Raw genomic sequence first — 18217 nt, 5'->3', positions numbered from 1 at the left:
TTCTAGGTGTCTCATTGCATGTAATCACACCGTTATTTATTTAAATTATTGTTTTGTGCTCTACTTCATGTAATTATGTTGATTGCATGACTAGTTAGTTGCATGATGTGCAATCAATGTAAAGTAAAATGCTAGCCATGCAATGCTTAAATATATCTATACATACGGTGGAGCATGGCATCTACTCCCTCCGTTCCAAATTATAAGTCGATTTGACTTTTTTGGTTCATCTATTTTGCTACGTGTCTAGACATATTATTATATCTAGATGCATAACAAATTGATATATCAAAAAAATCAAAGCGACTTATAATTTGGAACGGAGGGAGTACGAGATTGGTGTAGTATTCCATATCTTTCTAGCTATCTACTCATAGTCTGCCAGATCATCTTGATTGATCTCCAAGCAGCCTAGTACAATGCAGAATAATAATTACATAAATAATGAGCACAACTATAAGCAATAAAAGAATATGAACATAAGTAAATAAGTTCAAGATAATTATAAATGGATCACCAAACTCTAGATTATTGTTTTAGAAACAATTGGAAATACGTTGCATGCAACACAACTGATTGCAACTAATGCAGTTATAACCGTAGAAATACACCGATGAGTTTTCATCCAATCCAAGTCAACTTAATAAAAAGAAACTATATCTGACTACCTGTACTTTTCCCTGCGTGCACCGCCGCTCCCTTTTTTTTTTTTGCATGTTTGTTAGAGTATTCGTTTATTTGTTCTTCATTCTGGAAGAAAAAAAATGATTCAGCAACGAGCATAAATGTGTATGTAAATCGCTTAGTAGCACACAAAACGAGAGAGAAATCTATCGAGACGAGCTCAACCAAACGCCGCCTATAAATCCTGCGGTGGCGCCTGTAGTTTGTTCATTGTCGCCAAGTAGTCAGGTACCCCCATTCGATTCCCACTGGACAGAGTGAGGCCAGCAGATAGAGCCATCAGGCGTCAGCCATGGCCACCACCGTGAACCCTGACCCGGAGGCGGCGCTCGGCGGCGCGAAGGAGCCGAGGGGCCCAAGGTCGCTGCTTGCGCGCGCGCGCGACAACCTGGCGTTCCAGTCGGTGTGGCCGGAGCTGAACGGCGCCATGGGCGACCTGGGCACCTACATCCCGATCGTGCTGTCGCTGGCGCTGGCCCGGCACCTGGACCTCGGCACCACGCTCGTCTTCACGGGCATCTACAACGCCATCACGGGGCTCATCTACGGCGTGCCCATGCCCGTGCAGCCGATGAAGGCGATCGCCGCCACCGCGCTGTCCGACGCGTCGTTCGGCGTCCCCGAGATCATGGCCGCCGGCATCCTGACCGCCGCCTTCGTGCTCCTCCTCGGCGCCACGCGGCTCATGCAGCTCGTCTACCGGGTCGTCCCGCTCCCCGTCGTGCGCGGCATCCAGCTCGCGCAGGGGCTCAACTTCGCCATGGCGGCCGTCAAGTACATCCGTTACGAGCAGGATCTGGGTAAGGGTAAGTCCTTGGGCCGACGCCCCTGGACCGGCCTCGACGGCCTCATGCTGGCCGTCGCGGCCATCTGCTTCATCCTCCTCGTCAACGGCGCGGGATCAGAGAGCAGCATGAGGAGGAGGAGGACGGGAACTGTCCGCCGAGAGCAAGGCACCCATCCCGATGAAAATCAACAAGAACCAGAAGAAGAGGAAGAGAGGCAAGGTGGTGGTGGCTGGCGGTCTATGGTTCGGCGCGCGGCGCCGGCGATACCGTCGGCGGTGATGGTGTTCGTTCTGGGCGTGGCGTTCGCGGTGGCGCGGCACCCGGCGGCGGTGCGGGAGCTGCGCTTGGGTCCGTCGAGGATGCGCGTGGTGCGCATCTCGCGTGAGGCGTGGAAGCAAGGGTTCCTCAAGGGCGCGGTGCCGCAGATCCCGCTGTCCGTGCTCAACTCCGTGGTGGCCGTCTGCAAGCTGACGCGCGACCTGTTCCCGGACAAGGCCCCGTCGGCGACGCCGACGTCGGTGTCGGTGACGATGGGCGGGATGAACCTGGTGGGGTGCTGGTTCGGCGCCATGCCGTGCTGCCACGGCGCGGGCGGGCTGGCGGGGCAGTACAAGTTCGGCGGGCGCAGCGGCGGGTGCGTGGCGGCGCTGGGCGCGCTGAAGCTGGCGCTGGGCCTGCTCCTGGGCGGCTCCATGCTGCGGGTGCTCTCGGAGTTCCCCGTGGGACTGCTCGGCGTGCTCCTGCTGTTCGCGGGCGTGGAGCTCGCCGTCGCCGCCAGGGACATGTCGTCAAAGGCCGAGGCTTTCGTCATGCTGCTCTGCACCGCCGTGTCGCTTGTGGGATCCAGCGCCGCGCTCGGGTTCCTCTGCGGCATGATCGCCCACGGCCTGCTCATGCTCAGGGCATGGGCCATGGGGGTCAGGCTCAGCTAGGATCATCACTGATCTTGATCACCAGGTCCTCCGTTTGTAAATTGTGAGCTGTGATTGTCTGCGTGTGTGTTCATACATTCCCCAGTCCGCTACTCGTTGACCGGGCAAAATGTCAACTTGAGTAAATAATGTTAGCAAAACATCTCGTCAGACCAGCTTCGTTCAGAAATGTCTAGTTGCCTACTGCATCTGCTTCTTATACAACCTTCTTCGGCTGCTTTGTTCGCTACAGTACATAGCTTCACCATGAAACAATCATCAGCTTTGCTCGCCATCCCAACACCACGGCTAACTGATCATAGATCACTTGGTCAGGTTCCTGTAGTGGAACATGTTTAACTGGATTCAAGTCCTCGACTTGACACGGGTGCTCGTTTTTTTCCTATTTCTTTTAGGATTCGGCGCTATGCTTTCACTGGTAGGCGACGTCTCCGTTGACGACGAGGCGCTAGTAGTGACTTCGTGAATCTCGAGATCTGTCGGCTCAGTCCTTCAGAGGTGAGTAAGATTTGCGTGGGATTTGCGTTTTACTGTGTAATTTAAAAAAATGAACAAGGCTATGCGCCCAGAGTGTTTAAATTTAAATAGCGGGCTAGCGCCGCTATAGGCTCTAGCAGTTAGAGTAGAGTCAACTGCCGCTAGGCTACCACTCCTGGTTCTGGCGCTATTGCAGCTATGTGCGCTATCGCGGCGTTCAGCGTCTAGCGCCGCTATTTCCGAATCGATGTCCATGGGACAAAGTCAAAGCCCATCCACTTTCGAGTGCTTGCGTGGCCTCATGTCTCTGGTCAACCAGTGTCTCAAATAGCAGTTCGGCTGATGAAAATCAGCGGTGGCGGTGGCGGCGGCTGCTTCGCCCAAGCCTGCGACCGGCGGCCGCTTGCCTCCAGCCTGAGCGCGATGTTCTTTCGCCGGGGCTGCGCCCAGTTGAGTTGCTTTCTATAGCTTCATGCACCAAAAAAAGATGAAATGGCTAAAACTAACAAAAAGGTTTACTCGACAAACATGTGCCGTTTTTTGTCTGCAGCACAGCGACTCGCCAATTAGCATGTTGATCACAAGGTATTAAGATAAGAAAATTAACTACACTGATTTGGTGGATGAAGAAACCTTTATCAATATTCAAAATACTGCCTTTCGCCCATTACTGGAATCAGCTATTTAAAAATTCTAGCCAAAAAATGGCATCATTCACAATCAGCTGCTGCGTTCCATAAAATCGGGAGATGCTTCCCGTACGTCTGCAGTCAGAGTGTCAGAGGAAAAGGTCCAGGCATCCAGCCCAGTCTAGAGCAGAAATATCCTCCTGACTCCAACCAAACAGTCCACAGTGCCAAACCAAGCAGTGATGGAACTGATGAGCTTCTACCCACCGGCAAACAAAGCAATCACCAAGATCACACGCGCCTGCCTCAGTAACATCACATTCATTTCCGTGAATCGCATCCTTATTTGTTTTACATTGTTCACAAACCATGGTACATTCTAGCCACATTACAAATGGAGAACAAGATGCTAGTCCCTGAAGTTACCATGCAACTAGATTCGAGTTCAATCAAACATAGTTTACAAGTTGAAGCCTGGTTTACTCTTTCTTTGGTGGGACGTGGTTGCCACCGGTTGCAATTTTGAACAGATAAAACGCGGACATCACGGCACTACAAGGAAAATTCACAAATTAGTGCCGTGAAGCAATTTTCTATTTGCACACAAAAGGAAAACAGGTGGGCAGTGCATGATAATCCAGTGATGCTTCCAAAGTGTTGAAGCTGATGTTTACCTGAGACCAGCGACGACACCAGCTGGCATAATCTTCGAAGTCTCAAGGAATCTTTGCCCCATAACGTAAGTTAAGGCTAATGCACAAACTGTTTAACAAAAATCGCATAGTCAGTACAGAAACAAGATAGCAACAAAGAAAATTGCAGGCAGGAGAAAAGTATCTCAAAAATTTATTTTGCACATCGCACTCAGCAATTCATGTTTAGTATAAAGAATACAATGCGTTTGGCGTCTGTTCTGTTCAATCTTTACGGGAAACAACAGAACTGTTGAAAGTGCCACCTTTTTGTGGTCTCCTAATAATTACCATGTTAAGCCCAAAATGTTTAAACACTGATAAGATATACCATAACAGCTTTGGTGGTAAGGTAGTGACGTTGTAGTTAATGGTTTAAAGCCTCATCAAATCTGTCGGCAGCAGCATTATCCAATGATTTGGTTCTCTCGTCTCAGGACCCTCATTCCGTAGTATGCTTTAATTGAGATTCAAGATACTGAAGATCTTATCCAGGATTCCATATTCATTATGATCCCACCCTATACAAGGATTTTGGAAACCCCAAATTTAAACTTTACAAGTAATTCTTCAAAGCTTTTTAATAGAGTGTTTTTTTCTTGGAACCAACCATTAAAGGGCTGTGAAAAGATGAAAGAATGCAAGAAGCCATTCCATCACTAAATTCCAAACAAATGTAAGAACTAAGCTCTCCATCAGGATTTCCTAAACAAATAGTTAGGAACTCAATATCAAAATGCTCACACAAATATCTTGACAAAAACAATAAACACAAATTAATAGGACTGTGAGCATAAATTTGTTAACATCCATGCAAATTTAGTGTATAGAAGTTGTGAAGTGCTGACAAGCTGTTAGTGTGCCAAAACAACTGGAATGGAGAGTCCACCATGGAGAAGGAACAGTTCACACTACACACATTATAGTTGGTGTACTCAAATGTTTTCAAGGCGGTAAGGCGAGGCGAGGCGACTGACTACCGCCTTACGCTTAAGCGACTAAAGCGTGAGGCGAGGCGACGCCTTAAGAAATTAATTAAAAAATGAAAACAGCAGCTTAGAGCAGTAGATGAAGAAAAAAGGAAAGGAAAAAAAAGAAAAAGAAAGGAGCCGAGTAAGAAGTGGGCTCGCCCAGCCCACTAGGCAGACCATGTGCTCCTTCCCCTCCTGGCGCCGCCGCTCCCCACTGCTATTCCGCCTCCACACGACGGCACGACCGCACGAGTGGCTGCTCTGCTTCCCTCCGCCCCTCTCCGGATGCCCTGCTCTGCTTCCCTCTCCTCCTGATGCGCTGCTCTGCTCTTCCCTCCGCCCCTCTGCTTCCCCTTCCTCTCTCTCCTCTGCTTCCCCTTCCTCTCTGGTCAGTGCTCTCAGATCGACAGCCGCCGCCGTCTCCCCTTCAAGATCTCCTGCTCGAGGGAAGACTGGAGGAGGCGGCTCGGGTCCTGCTCCTGCTCGATGTTCAGCAGAGGAGGCGGTGGGGAAACAGCAGTCCGCCGCCGGCTGCTCCTCGCGCGGGTGGGGAAGAGGGAAGGGAGAGGCGAAGCGGCTCGTGTCCTGCTCAATGGAGGACCAGAAGAGGCGACGGGGAAACAGCAGCCCGCCGGCGGCTGCTCCTCGCGCGGATGGGGAACAGGGGAGGGGGAGGCGGAGCCTCGGCGGCAGCAGCTTCTACCGGCGGCGCGGGCGAACGCGTTCGCGCGGGTAGGTCCGTCTTCCCTGCGAGCGCTCCTCTCTCTGCTCTCTGATTTCTCCTGCGCTCCTCTCTCCCCGCGCGCGCGATGCTTTCCCGCGCGCGCGATGCTTTCCCCGTCCTTTCTCCCGCTCCCGCGTTTGCCATCCCCGTATGGCACCCGCCTTGCTCGATTTCGACGAATCGGACGCCAAATCGACGACTTTCGGACGCCATGGTAGTAAGGCGGACGCCATACCAATCTGAGGCGAGTCGTCCGCCAAATCGTCCCGCCTGTAGTGCCTTGCCGATTAGGCGACGCCAAAGCGACACCTTAAAAACATTGCTCATAGAAAACCAATGAAGCTGATTGAGCAGTTGAAAGCTAAATGGAAATGAAATGCTACTAAATGCGAATTGAGTAAAGGCGTCTAAATAAAACCACAATTTCCCCCAGTTTGGAGCACATGATTTTTTCCCCCTAATTCCTTCAGTATATGCATTGGTTCCTACATGTTCCTGAAAATTCCTGCAGAACTGCTACATTCCAAACAGCCCTAATTCCTAGGCATGCAGGAAAGGATTGGGTTGCCTCGTAGTGGATTGTGTCTACTACTACAAGAGTACATGTACAGACTTATGCCTATCCACACAAGACTATTACAAACGTACATGTACTGGGTATTCTCATGCCTCCCTCCCCTCCCCTATTTTAGCTAGGCATCGGCGATGCCTTGCCCCCAGCAAATGCAACATCGCCTAGGTAAAGCCTTAATGACACCTTAAGAATCTACTGCTACAAGAGTACATGACAGAGTGCAGACTTATGCCTATTCGCACAACTAGCAAGACCATTTGTCTTGATGCTTGAGATGCTCACAAAACTAGTCATTAACCAGCCATTACGAACTTTGGGTTAAAAGTATCAAATTCATTAATCAACATCAACACATAACTGGGATGATTTTCCACTGTATTTACCAGTAACAAGTAAATATTAGTATTCTATCCCACATCTGGGAGTCAATTAGGTTCAGAAATTAAGAGCCTGATTTGATATACAAATAGATGTATGATCTGATACAGGATGCATCAAAAGCAATTAATTTACCCATAAAAAGGGTCGAGGAATCCAATGATCATTAAGCTGGCATTGATATGGCATAACCTACTGATATGATATCTTAGTACACTAGTGCCCTCCCCAAGCCTTGTACTCATGTCCCACATGAAGCAACATGCAAGAGGCCCCGACAGTGAGCAATACAAGCCACACCGATGAAGAGGTTATGGCAGTGGAACTAGCGCGTGCTCCATAGGTTCAACACAATGCGACATTTCTAAATGGTTAGAACTTCGAACTTGGGCAGACTCGGACATGAAATGCTGCCTATTGGCCTATTTGATATTCGCAAACACTGAAACACAGCAAGTTCGTTAGAAACGCGGAGAATCCTGAACTCAACCAAATCAAATTACTAAGCACTGCCCTCATTGCATGAGAACTGGCATCTCATAGATCCCACAATTCCAGCCCATTTCCGATGATCAAGGCGGCGATCAACCGCCCGGCCCGGCTACAAATCAAGTAGTCTTATTTTTATCTGTTCCTAAATAAACGAAATGAAAGGACAAAAGAATGAGAAGCGGGGGTAGGGGGCGGGGCGCGTACGCGTCTCGAGCGCGAGGGCGACGTAGGAGTTGCGGCGCTTCTCGAAGGCCTTGAGGCTGACGAAGCCCGCGAGGAGGAGAAGCGCGCCGGCGCCGGCGCCCCCCGCCAGGGAGGCGGTGCTGCCGCGGCGGAGGTAGCCCAGCACGCCGCCGGCCAGCACGGCGAACCCGTAGGGGATGGTGAAGCAGAAGTCGTGCATCTTGGGGAATGGGGACCGGAGCTCTCCCAGATCTCGCGGCGAGCCTTCTGTCCCTCCCTCGTCGCACGGATCGGAGGCGAGGCGAGGCGGGAGGAGATATAGACGAGGAAGTCGTCGTCGACCAGACCAGTTGCGGTTGCGGTGTGCGCGTGGCTTCTCCCGCCCAGGGAGCGGGTGCGGGTGGCGCAGAGACGGAGGAGGGGCAGTCTCGTCATTTCCTGAGGGTAGGTGGCCAGAAAAGCGTGCCCGCCACTCGCTCGCTACTACCCCAGTCACCAGCACACCCGGAACGAAATTAAAAAAAAAATGTAACGCTCTGCGATTCCTATCAAAACTGAGGAGAGAGAGCGCCTCGTAGAGAGATGGAAATCATTAACAAAGTAAAGAAAATATCATCATTGTTAATGCCTTAACTTGAGTTGATTTTGAATATATTTATATTTACGGAGAAGAGAGACTAGATTAAAATTATACTGAGTTCAAATCCCGACTTTCAAACAGGTCTTAATAAAAGTTGTGCATAGAGATAATGCCAAACGAACATGGTTTTATATCTTGCTACCTATCTAAACATGCCAAATTACAACTCCACTTTACTCTTAAAAACATGAAAAAAAGAGTAAACCCATTTCTAATTTTTGGGATAATTCAGAGTTCCAAATGTGAGGTCAAATTATAAAAAGTACACTTTTTCATTACTTTTAAAATCTTGTTATTACATCCCTTCCATATCCTATCCAAAACATATTCGAATCGATTGGAGAAAAAAAAAACTTCCTCCAAACCCTAAACTCGGCCAAACGCCCAAACCCCACAGGCCGTCAGTCAGACAGGCCCCCAACCGTCCAAGCTCTCACCCGGCGGCCCCGAGACCCCAGTCCCCTGCAGTCCACCCATGGCGGCGGCGAGCCAGAGCGATGCGCCTCACCGGGAGCCCGGGCAACGCCGTCCCATGTGCGGCGTCTGCACGAAGCCCCTCCGCCTCTGCCTCTGCGGCCGCCTCGGCTCCCCGCCGGTGGACAACGCCGTCGGAGTCACCGTTCTGCAGCACGCGATGGAGGCCCACCACCCGCTCAACTCCACGCGCGTGGCGCGTCTCGGCCTCCGCAACCTCGCCGTCGTTCAGGTCACCGACGTCAACCACCGCGCCAGCTTCATCCTCACCACGCTTAAGGCCGGCGGCGGCGCGGCGGCGGCGCCGGGTCTTGCAGGCGGTCCTGTGGCGGCTCATTTTGGAAACCATGATCGGTCTGACGGGCCGGAGGAGATCGACTTGCAGAATGGCGGTGGCCTTGCGTTTCGTCGTGATGGGATTTGCGCCAAATCAGATCGAAAAGATAGTGCGAGCTGTGATTTTGACGGGTCCGGATTGAATGCCTATGGTTATCTGGGCGCTGAAGACATCAGTTTTGGTGATTCTTTTGAAAGGTTGGATCTTGGGGATCTCAATGGTGGGATCTTCTGCGATCTTGCTGGAGAGGTTGGTTCTCTTAGTTGCTGCCACAACGATGGCGGGTGTGTCAGATTCATCAAGAAGACGAAGAGTGATGGACATCCTGCAGGTCTTGAAAGTCCTACCTCTGCAGCAAACCAGATAGTGAACTCTGTTGGTGACTCAACTATAGGTGAAAGCAACCATAGAAGCGAGGTGGGGTTGACGTATAAGGTAAATGGTAATGGTAATTTGTCTCATTCTGTAGTAGCAACTGACTCTGACTCAGACTCAGGAGAAGTTAATGGGATGGTTAATGACTGCAACGGTATGGGAAAAGAAATAGATGAAGTTAGTGCTGCTATTGGACAGGATTGGACCAGGAAAAACATGGATAAGTGCACTATTGAGTACACAGAGAAGGAACTAAGGATTGATGTTGAACGTGGAGTGAAACCCAAAATCAGATGGTTATCAAGAGGACCACTTGGTGAAGTAGCTGTCTCAAATGGCTTTCTTGTCACAAAGATACAGATGAAGAAGTGTAAACTCACTGGAGAAGTAACAGTGTTTGAGGAATTCTCAATCACCATACCACCAAAATCTGCTTTGCTATTTCCATGCCAGCGGGCAATCAGCATCGATGCTTCAGGTTGTCAGGTACAACATTTGATTGTGTTGGATGGCACTTGGGCAAAGGCACAAAGGATGTACCATGAGAATCCATGGTTGCAACTTCTGCCACACGTGAAGCTGGAGTCAGATAGGGTTAGCTTGTATAGTGAGGTGAGGCATGAGCCAAGGGCTGGGTGCTTGTCTACCATTGAGAGTATAGTTGTTGCCATGAGGAAACTGGGAGAGGATTCAAAGGGATTGGATGATCTCTTGGATGTTTTTGAGTCGATGATTGCTGATCAGCGACGATGCAAGGATGAGAATGTCAAGCAAAAGCTGAAGTCCTAATCATAAAAAAGTCTTATCATCGTCAGTCTGTTGTCTAACTTCATGATGACCTCTGGATGCATTTTTCAGTCCAGATGACATATATATGTTACTTCATACTGAGAATTTTTTAATGCCGAAACTTCATAGTTAGATGGTGTTTTCCATTTAAGCTTTATCTCATTTTCTGGTTAGGGCAGAGCATATCATTGTCGGTTTCACCTTCTGTGATCAGATCTGACTCTTTTCTCATTATTGCTAAGCTCTCAACACAACTATTTTGTAGACTTGGACCTATGGTAATCATTTTGAATGGGATGATGATACATCAGATATATGATACAGCACTGCATTGCTTCTGCTCCTATTCTCCTATTCTTCTTAAAAAACTGCTTACAATAAACTATTTAGTTGACCCCCTTCACTGATCTTTGGCCAGTTATAATTTTCTTGCCATTTCCAATGTTCCATGCCATGAAGTTTGCGACAACAAATTAAAAACTGAGTTGCTGAGAAATTTTTTATTGTCATGGGAATGCCTATTTTTCTTTCTGCCATTGAAATTTTGTGCGTCTCATTCTGTCAACTCTCAGTCTGCTTCCACCATTTTTGACTAAGTAAAGATTTTCCCCCCTTAAAATTATCATGACGAGTATGCCGCTGGAGGTCCTTGAGAATTGAGATTGCACAATAAGCAGGTAAGGCTGCCTAGAAAATTCCTTTCCCCAGACTCCATGTTATGTTGGAGCTTCTGGCATTGGATATGTTATGCCTTTTGTTTAATAATTATCATGAACAATGGAAATACTATGAAACATGAATTGCATAAAAAATGCAGGATTTGTGTATTTCTGTTTTCCTATGAACAATGGAAATACTATCAAACATGAATTGCATAAAAAATGCAGGATTTGTGTATTTCTGTTTTCTATAGACGGTGTGCGATGTACACCTTTCTTTTTTTGAGATGAAAGAAGGTATAGTCTTGTTTTTGCAAATAACAGAAGTTAACTCTAATTCCCTCTCTATGTGTGCTATGTCCTATTGGTCAAGTTTACACTCTATATGTTTAAGCCCATTCGTTTATCAGATCCTCATTTCACAGCTCTTCCTACAGTTACATTTTTTTCCTGCATGGTGTTCAGTTGTTTCCCTTGATGTTATGGTATTGTAGTGCTCATCAGATAAAATAAATGAGTATCCTGGTTTATGTCCTGAACAAGCTAACTCTGACTTACTGCTTACTCAGGTTCAACTCCAATTTCGTTTCATTTTTACTGTTACCATAAGCAACCACTTGCACGGCCATATCTGGGTTGGCCTGGCTGTTTCTCATTCCAGTTTTTTCTGCATTTGCCGAGAGGGTCCTTTTTTTACCTTAAAGAAAACATGTCGATTGTATCAGTTGGACTTGGTAGAATCATAATATTCACTTGCTGGGTTTCTTTCTCACAGGCTAGTCTCACAGGCTAGTGATTTGCATCTGTAGAAGAGCTGATTGGCTTTTAGCTGCCTACCATTGGCCTATTATTCAATACAAATGGTGAGATACCACCTGGATATGTTTTTACTCCTGCTAGCACAAACTGTGTGTAGATTTTTTTTAAAGGTTCTTTTTTGCTAAATGGGAACCCCTTCAGCTTTTCCTGTGGTAACATTTTCTTAGGCAGTGGAACACGCTACTGTGGCCAAACTTCAGGTGATTAGCACAGAGGTGTCACCTTTTTAGTGGGGACACTTCCTAGTATGGCTGTATGAGGTTTCTGCAACTCTACCATTGAATCTTTACATAAATGCTCTGTAATTGCATTGCATGTAATATCTGAGCATGGTGGAAGTTGTATCTTTCATTTCGCTGGCCGTGGTAAGAGCGGTTGGAAGGAATGAGAGGATGGCATAATGATGCCAACAAGATATTTGGGTAAGAGATCATGGTTTATAGGGTGGTTGTCTGTCTTTTTTTTTAGTTTCAGTTATTGTTCCGCTCTAGTGCCAGTTTTGGTCCCAGTTTCAGTTCTATAAATGGCTGGATTGCTTGTCGCAGCTCAATTAGTAATTTGACTGCTTTTTCTTAAAAAAACATTTTAGTTGTTTTTATTTTTTTATAGGATTTTAGTTCTTTTTAGCTTGTCTACAAATCCAATATTCTAAAAGCACTTTTGCAGATGAATTCAATTATACTGCTTTGAAAAGTTAAATCATTTGAAGGAATTATGAACATGGGACAATGATCATGTTGACTCTATGCATCCTAAGATAATGATTTGTTGTTTGCATTAGTCTTGGTCTGCATTAGACCTTGTGCAGTACAACCTAAGCCAGCACAAATGTATGCAATGTCTTTGGTGTTTAGTTGTTCTATCTAGATGTTGTGTTTTATGTATTCGCCTCCATGTTTTAATAGAGGTCGCATGCTTTTACTAGAGGTATGGGCGTATGGCAAATGAGAATATTTCTTTTTTGTATAATTCATGTTTCGAGCACTGTGTAAGTTTGCGTAACAACCTCTACAAGGAACCAAATGGGCAAAATATAATGCACCAGTCTGGATAAATGTTTGCAGGTAACCAAACAAGCCATACGGAGCCTGTATGTAATTAGTGAGTATCACTTTGCAATTGTAGGAATGTTTTGTTTCTCCACCAGTTGCTACAGTTAAACTATATTCACGTTTTTTCAGTTTCAAAATATCCATAAGTATTCAGTTTGAACAGGTTCAGCAACAGGTCATGGATAAATATCCATACGTATTCAGTTTGAACAGCAAACTCTTTTCTGTTCCAGTGCAATGAATTAGGTGGTAAATACTTTTTCCACTCCAATCTCTAAACAAATTCCAAAATAACGAAAAAGTCGCAGATCCCAAATTGTGGTCAGAAGTTGAAGCACATGCAACTTGACGTTTTTTCTTCCCGAATGCATTCGTCTTCGCGCTTAAATTTTCTATACACGTGCATCGCCACGTTCAATCGTCGATGACAGTAACTTTAAAATTAAATTTTCATTTCAAACACTTCGTGTACCGTTACATCTGGGAAAAAGTTACCGTGGCTTTTAGACATGTCTACTTGCTACATTACAAAAGTATTCCATGGCTTACATAAGGTCGTTTTGGTTGTGCCTACATTAAACTTCTCCTTTTGATAAAATCTACACAGAAAAAAAAAACACCACCATCTATAACATTAAATTAGTTTTATAAAATCCATCATAAAATATAATACACTGTGATAGTGCATTTACTTAGAACGGTAGATGTCGACATACGTATTTTTCTATGAGTTTAGTGGAAGTATGAAAATCTTGACTTATAAATAAAACTAGTACCTATATGTATATGTTTCAGAAAGAGGCAGTAACATTTAACAATGATTTTCTTTTGAGAAATGGTGTAATTTGTTAGGAGTGTTAGAGAAACTCCAAGAGACTTATTCTTCCTAATTGTTAGGAATAAAGATTTTAGTAAAAAGATTATATTCCAACAGCTCTTTAATTAGATTTTTTTTATTATAGTCATCTTCTATTCCTCTCACTAGAACGAGAATGACTATTTAAAGTGCAGAAATTTCCCTGGGGAAGTTGAACCGAGTCAGCCTCGCGGAATTGATTTTGACGGGTGGCTGGTTCATATGGTGGGAGCGTATGAAGTTTATCCATGGAGAATCCATCCAGTAGACAGCGCGATCAGCCTTATCATTTAAATTTGTATTTAAATGATCTTAAACGATGATTTAGAGAGTAAGTTATATAAAGCTAGTTGCCAAATTGCAAAGGGTAGACGTAGACCACGCATGTCGCTGCACGTTTGTATTTTTCTGACCGGAGGTGACGGTGAGCATTATATTATGCTCGCTACTCCTATATCGTATTCGTATCGCAGATACCAAAGCAGAGCTCCAACACTCTGGCACTCTGATCAGCTGTCACCAGCGATCCGCACGTCGCAGCAGCAAGATTCCAAGATATCGCGGGGGAAGCAAGAGCAAGAGGAGTCAACGCACGAATGGCGGGCACGGCGGCGTCACCGGCCGCGGGCTACGGCTCCGACGGCGTGTACCGCTCGCCGCGCGCGGCGGCGCCCATCGCCTCCGAGCCGGGCCTCTCCCTCGCGGACCTCGTCCTGCGCCGCGCCGCGGCGTGCCCCTCCGCGCCGGCGCTCGTGGACGCCGCGACGGGCCGCGCCCTCACCTTCGGGTCCCTCCGGTCAGCGGTGCTCGTCGCGTCCGCCGCGCTCTCCTCCCGCGCGGGCGTCCGCCGCGGCGACGCCGTGCTGCTCCTCGCGCCCAACTGCGTGCTCTACCCGGTCTGCTTCCTCGCCGTCACCGCGCTCGGCGCCGTCGCCACCACGGCTAACCCGCTCTACACCCCGCGGGAGATCGCCAAGCAGGCCGCCGACGCCCGCGCCAAGCTCGTCGTCACCGTCTCCGGCCTCCTGCCCAAGATCGCCGGTCTCCGCCTCCCCACCATCCTCCTCGACGGCGGCGACGGCGACGGCGCCTCCGTGCCTTCGGGCTGCCCCAGCGCCAGCAGTAACGTCACTCTCTACTCGGACCTCGTCGCCGGGGTGCAGGAGGCGGAGTACCGCCGCCCGCCGGCGGTAGGGCAGGGCGACACGGCGGCGCTGTTCTACTCGTCGGGTACGACCGGTGAGAGCAAGGGCGTCGTGCTCACGCACCGCAACTTCATCGCGGCGGCGACGATGGTGACGTCGGACCAGGACGAGCTGGGCGAAGGCCGCAACGTGTTCCTCTGCTTCCTGCCCATGTTCCACATCTTCGGCATGGCCGTGGTCACCCTCGGCCAGCTGCAGCGTGGCAACGCCCTCGTCGTCATGGCCCGGTTCGACGTCGACGCCGTGCTGGCCGCCGTCGAGCGCCACCGCGTCACCTACCTCTTCGGCGCGCCGCCGGCGATGATCGCGCTCGCCAAGCATGGCGGGGGCGGCAGGTACGACCTCAGCTCGCTCAGATGCATCGGCTCTGGCGCCGCGCCGCTCGGCAAGGACGTCATGCTGGCTATGGCTGACAGATTCCCCGGTGCTGACATTATCCAGGTGGGTTAGCATGTGGGATCGTGCATCAATTAATTAAATGCTTAACATTATGAGATTACACATCACATCATGATCTGATGATCCTTAACATTATGAGAACAGTTGACACCGTAGCCTGTGCACATGATCCCACGAGCTGACATCCTAGCCAGAGCGTGCTTTTTTTTGGCCCGAAATTTGAACACGTTCGATTGCAGTATTTTTTTACCTAAAATGTATTTAGCATTCGAAGTTTGTCCCAAAATAGATGTACTTCTAGTTATAGTCCACCTAGTGCTGGTAGTTTTTTTTTTCTTTCTCTATTTTCAAAGTGCAATTATTATATGCTAAAATAGCTTTTGATATGAATAAATATGTAATTTCTATATAGCATTGATGTTCTCAAGAATTCTAGATACACTTATTTTTTAGACCTAGGGAGTAGATACTAGAGAGAGAGAGTACTACTAGTACTACTTTTTATTTTATTAGGCTCAACGTGGCATATTTTGACATGCTAATCTAGGAATTGAATGGTGTGCTCACCTGTGATTGTAAAGAACAATGGTAACATTGATTGCTCTTCTGCAGGCAAGCCTGATGAGCTGCGCAAGCCCTGTATTTGGAATTGTGACAGATTTAGGTGATTACTAAAACAGCACAGTGATAACTGTGTTGAACATGTAGTATTTGTTGGAGTGCATCCTGTTTTATCTTTAGACCAGACATACTCCCCATGCTGTTGAAAATGCTGAAAAATGTTTACTTTTTTTGCGAGGAAAAAAATGTTTACTTCTACTTTTGCTGCCATTCTTTTGTATCAAGAGTCATGATGACAATGATGCTACCTATAAACTCATCTTGCAGGGTTATGGTATGACTGAAACCTGCGGGATAATATCCCTGGAGTACCTACAAAAGGGCCGCGCCCGTCAGTTTGGTTCAACTGGGGCACTTGTCACAGGAGTTGAAGCAAAGATTGTTGATGCAAAGACAATGAATCATCTGCCTCCGACCCAACTAGGAGAAATCTGTGTTCGAGGACCAAACATAATGGAAGGTAAATTTGAATTATGGTCTGTGTAAATCTAAACCTGTCATTACGATATGGATTACCATAACATCTATAATCAGAAAGGGATCTGTATTCACTAAAATATAAGACATCAATTTCTTGGTCAATTATTTACAAATTAAAATACCAAGCTCACTCAAATGATATTGCACTGAAACCCAAGCAATTGTCAGTAGTTTTTTTTTTTTTGGCATTGCAGTTGTTTATCGAAAACTAGGATATGCCAATTGCTAATGACTGACATGATTTGGAAGGAAAAGGCAGCTAGTGTTTTATACCAAGATGCTCCATCTATTAGATATGTATAGCCATGTGCTATACATACCTAATACCACCTCCTACAAAGTTCCCTGTCATGAGCTATGTGCAAATCTACAATGTTTCTCACCGACAACAGGCCCAAACGCCCGCCAAAACTTCTTTTTACTTATTTAATTGGGGGGAATTGTTAATAGGTTATTTCAACAATGTGCAAGCTACTGAGTTTACAATCAAACATGGGTGGTTGCATACTGGTGATCTTGGATACTTTGATGAAAGAGGCCAGCTTCATGTTGTCGATAGACTTAAAGAGCTGATTAAGTACAAAGGCTTCCAGGTAAAGAATTTCAGTTTTTTTTTCCCCTGAATTTTTTTTTCAGTTTTAGCAACCCCCTTTTCTTTTAATCATGTGAGGGAAAACTAGTTTTCCCCCCTCGTACCAGAAATTTTCAAGTGAAACAGAATGTCCGTAGGCCCATTTTTTCCGTAGGAAGTTTATATCTTCCTTTATTTACTGGCAGATTGCTCCTGCTGAGCTTGAAGGATTGCTTTTGTCTCATCCAGAAATTCTTGATGCTGCTGTTATCCCGTAAGCTGAACAACTTAGATTCTAGTTTTTATAGCTTCTTATAAGAATAGAAATATCTTCAATTCTTTTGTTTTCTTGTCTCGTAATTTTTGGAATCTACTTTCTCCAAGGTATCCTGATCCTGAAGCAGGGGAAGTTCCTATCGCCTATGTTGTACGATCACCAAAGAGTTCACTGGCTGAAGTTGATGTCCAGAAATTTATTGAAAAGCAGGTGATGTTGGCTAGAACCCAAGCTTAGTTGTGACCAGCAACTAGTTTTACTATAGTAAAAAAGATCACAGTATCTCACCCACTAATAGAATGAAACATTTGTAACTCCAGAAATCCTGAATGGATGATGTTCTGTACTCCTGCATCAACTGAATATGGCCCTTCTAAGTTCTAACACCATAATGACTTAGGCCTTGTTTAGTTCCTCTTCCTAAAGTTTACTCCCTATCCCATCGAATGTTTAGACATATGCATGGAGTATTAAATATAGACTAAAAAAATAACTAGTTGCACAGTTTTGCGACTAATTTGTGAGACGAATCTTTTAAGCCTAATTAGTCCATGATTTGACAATGTGGTGCTACAGTAGCACATGCGCTAATGACAGATTATTTAGGCTTAATAAATTCGTCTCGCGGATTACCGACGGATTCTCTAATTTATTTTTTTATTAGTATCCGAACACCGCATGCGACACTCCCATATGACACCAAAAAAACTTTACACCCTGGATTTAAACAATACCTTATTTCAGGTCACGCACTACAAGAGACTGAGGAAGGTAACGTTTGTGGACAGTGTACCAAAATCTGCTGCGGGAAAGATTTTGAGAAGAGAGCTCATCGCCCAAGTCAGATCATCCAAGCTGTAGCAAATTGATCTTCTCGATTTCATTACAGTGCTTGTCTTCTGGGTTCTGCTAGATTTAAAAGTATAGAATCTCGGCTAAGCGCTGTAAAGGTTTATCTATCAAGTCACTGTCAGGAACCACACATTCAGTCTAGACATGCCAGACACTTAAGTTTTTTTTTAATTAAAGAATAAAGCATTCTGGCCTCTATAATATCCACGGATGAATGAGTATAGCCGTACGCCGGATACTGGGTGCAGGCCATGGATGATGTAGACAAGTACGCATGCAAGTCGGCC

At 46.6% G+C, this 18217-nt stretch overlaps 4 protein-coding genes across 4 annotated transcripts; 3 read left to right on the top strand and 1 right to left on the bottom strand.

Moving 5' to 3' along the window:
• Positions 1-846: 846 nt before the first annotated feature.
• LOC136538703 (molybdate transporter 1) lies at positions 847-2674 on the top strand. Its single transcript, XM_066530669.1, has one exon. The coding sequence runs from the start codon at positions 977-979 to the stop codon at positions 2402-2404; it is 1428 nt and encodes a 475-aa protein (XP_066386766.1). The 5' UTR covers positions 847-976; the 3' UTR covers positions 2405-2674.
• Positions 2675-3812: 1138 nt separating this feature from the next.
• LOC136538702 (protein FATTY ACID EXPORT 5-like) lies at positions 3813-7938 on the bottom strand. Its single transcript, XM_066530668.1, has 3 exons — positions 7546-7938; positions 4185-4272; positions 3813-4062 (listed from the first exon to the last, which is right to left on the bottom strand). Exons 1-3 carry the CDS (start codon positions 7742-7744, stop codon positions 3990-3992), a joined length of 360 nt encoding a protein of 119 aa, XP_066386765.1. The 5' UTR covers positions 7745-7938; the 3' UTR covers positions 3813-3989.
• Positions 7939-8574: 636 nt separating this feature from the next.
• On the top strand, positions 8575-10325 carry LOC136538701 (uncharacterized). Its single transcript, XM_066530667.1, has one exon. It carries the CDS (start codon positions 8640-8642, stop codon positions 10137-10139), a length of 1500 nt encoding a protein of 499 aa, XP_066386764.1. The 5' UTR covers positions 8575-8639; the 3' UTR covers positions 10140-10325.
• A 3688-nt stretch (positions 10326-14013) lies between these two features.
• On the top strand, positions 14014-18210 carry LOC136538700 (4-coumarate--CoA ligase-like 1). Its single transcript, XM_066530666.1, has 6 exons — positions 14014-15171; positions 16018-16210; positions 16681-16823; positions 17008-17075; positions 17186-17288; positions 17823-18210. The coding sequence occupies exons 1-6, from the start codon at positions 14122-14124 to the stop codon at positions 17937-17939; spliced, it is 1674 nt and encodes a 557-aa protein (XP_066386763.1). The 5' UTR covers positions 14014-14121; the 3' UTR covers positions 17940-18210.
• The last annotated feature ends 7 nt before the right edge of the window (positions 18211-18217 follow it).

This window comes from Miscanthus floridulus, chromosome 2 (assembly GCF_019320115.1).
Source record: "Miscanthus floridulus cultivar M001 chromosome 2, ASM1932011v1, whole genome shotgun sequence".
Taxonomy (NCBI): domain Eukaryota; kingdom Viridiplantae; phylum Streptophyta; class Magnoliopsida; order Poales; family Poaceae; genus Miscanthus; species Miscanthus floridulus.
This window is presented reverse-complemented; position numbering and strand designations above follow the sequence as displayed.

Excerpts from the sequence above, each read along its gene's own strand:
- LOC136538701 (XM_066530667.1), top strand. The coding sequence starts at position 8,640 with ATGGCGGCGGCGAGCCAGAGCGATGCGCCTCACCGGGAGCCCGGGCAA.
- LOC136538702 (XM_066530668.1), bottom strand. The coding sequence starts at position 7,744 with ATGCACGACTTCTGCTTCACCATCCCCTACGGGTTCGCCGTGCTGGCC. Across the intron at positions 4,273-7,545 it reads CGCCCTCGCGCTCGAGACGC|TTTGTGCATTAGCCTTAACT; the intron begins GTACGCGCCCCG and ends TTTGTTAAACAG. Across the intron at positions 4,063-4,184 it reads GGTGTCGTCGCTGGTCTCAG|TGCCGTGATGTCCGCGTTTT; the intron begins GTAAACATCAGC and ends TTTTCCTTGTAG.
- LOC136538703 (XM_066530669.1), top strand. The coding sequence starts at position 977 with ATGGCCACCACCGTGAACCCTGACCCGGAGGCGGCGCTCGGCGGCGCG.
- LOC136538700 (XM_066530666.1), top strand. The coding sequence starts at position 14,122 with ATGGCGGGCACGGCGGCGTCACCGGCCGCGGGCTACGGCTCCGACGGC. Across the intron at positions 16,824-17,007 it reads TTAAGTACAAAGGCTTCCAG|ATTGCTCCTGCTGAGCTTGA; the intron begins GTAAAGAATTTC and ends ATTTACTGGCAG. Across the intron at positions 17,289-17,822 it reads AGAAATTTATTGAAAAGCAG|GTCACGCACTACAAGAGACT; the intron begins GTGATGTTGGCT and ends ACCTTATTTCAG.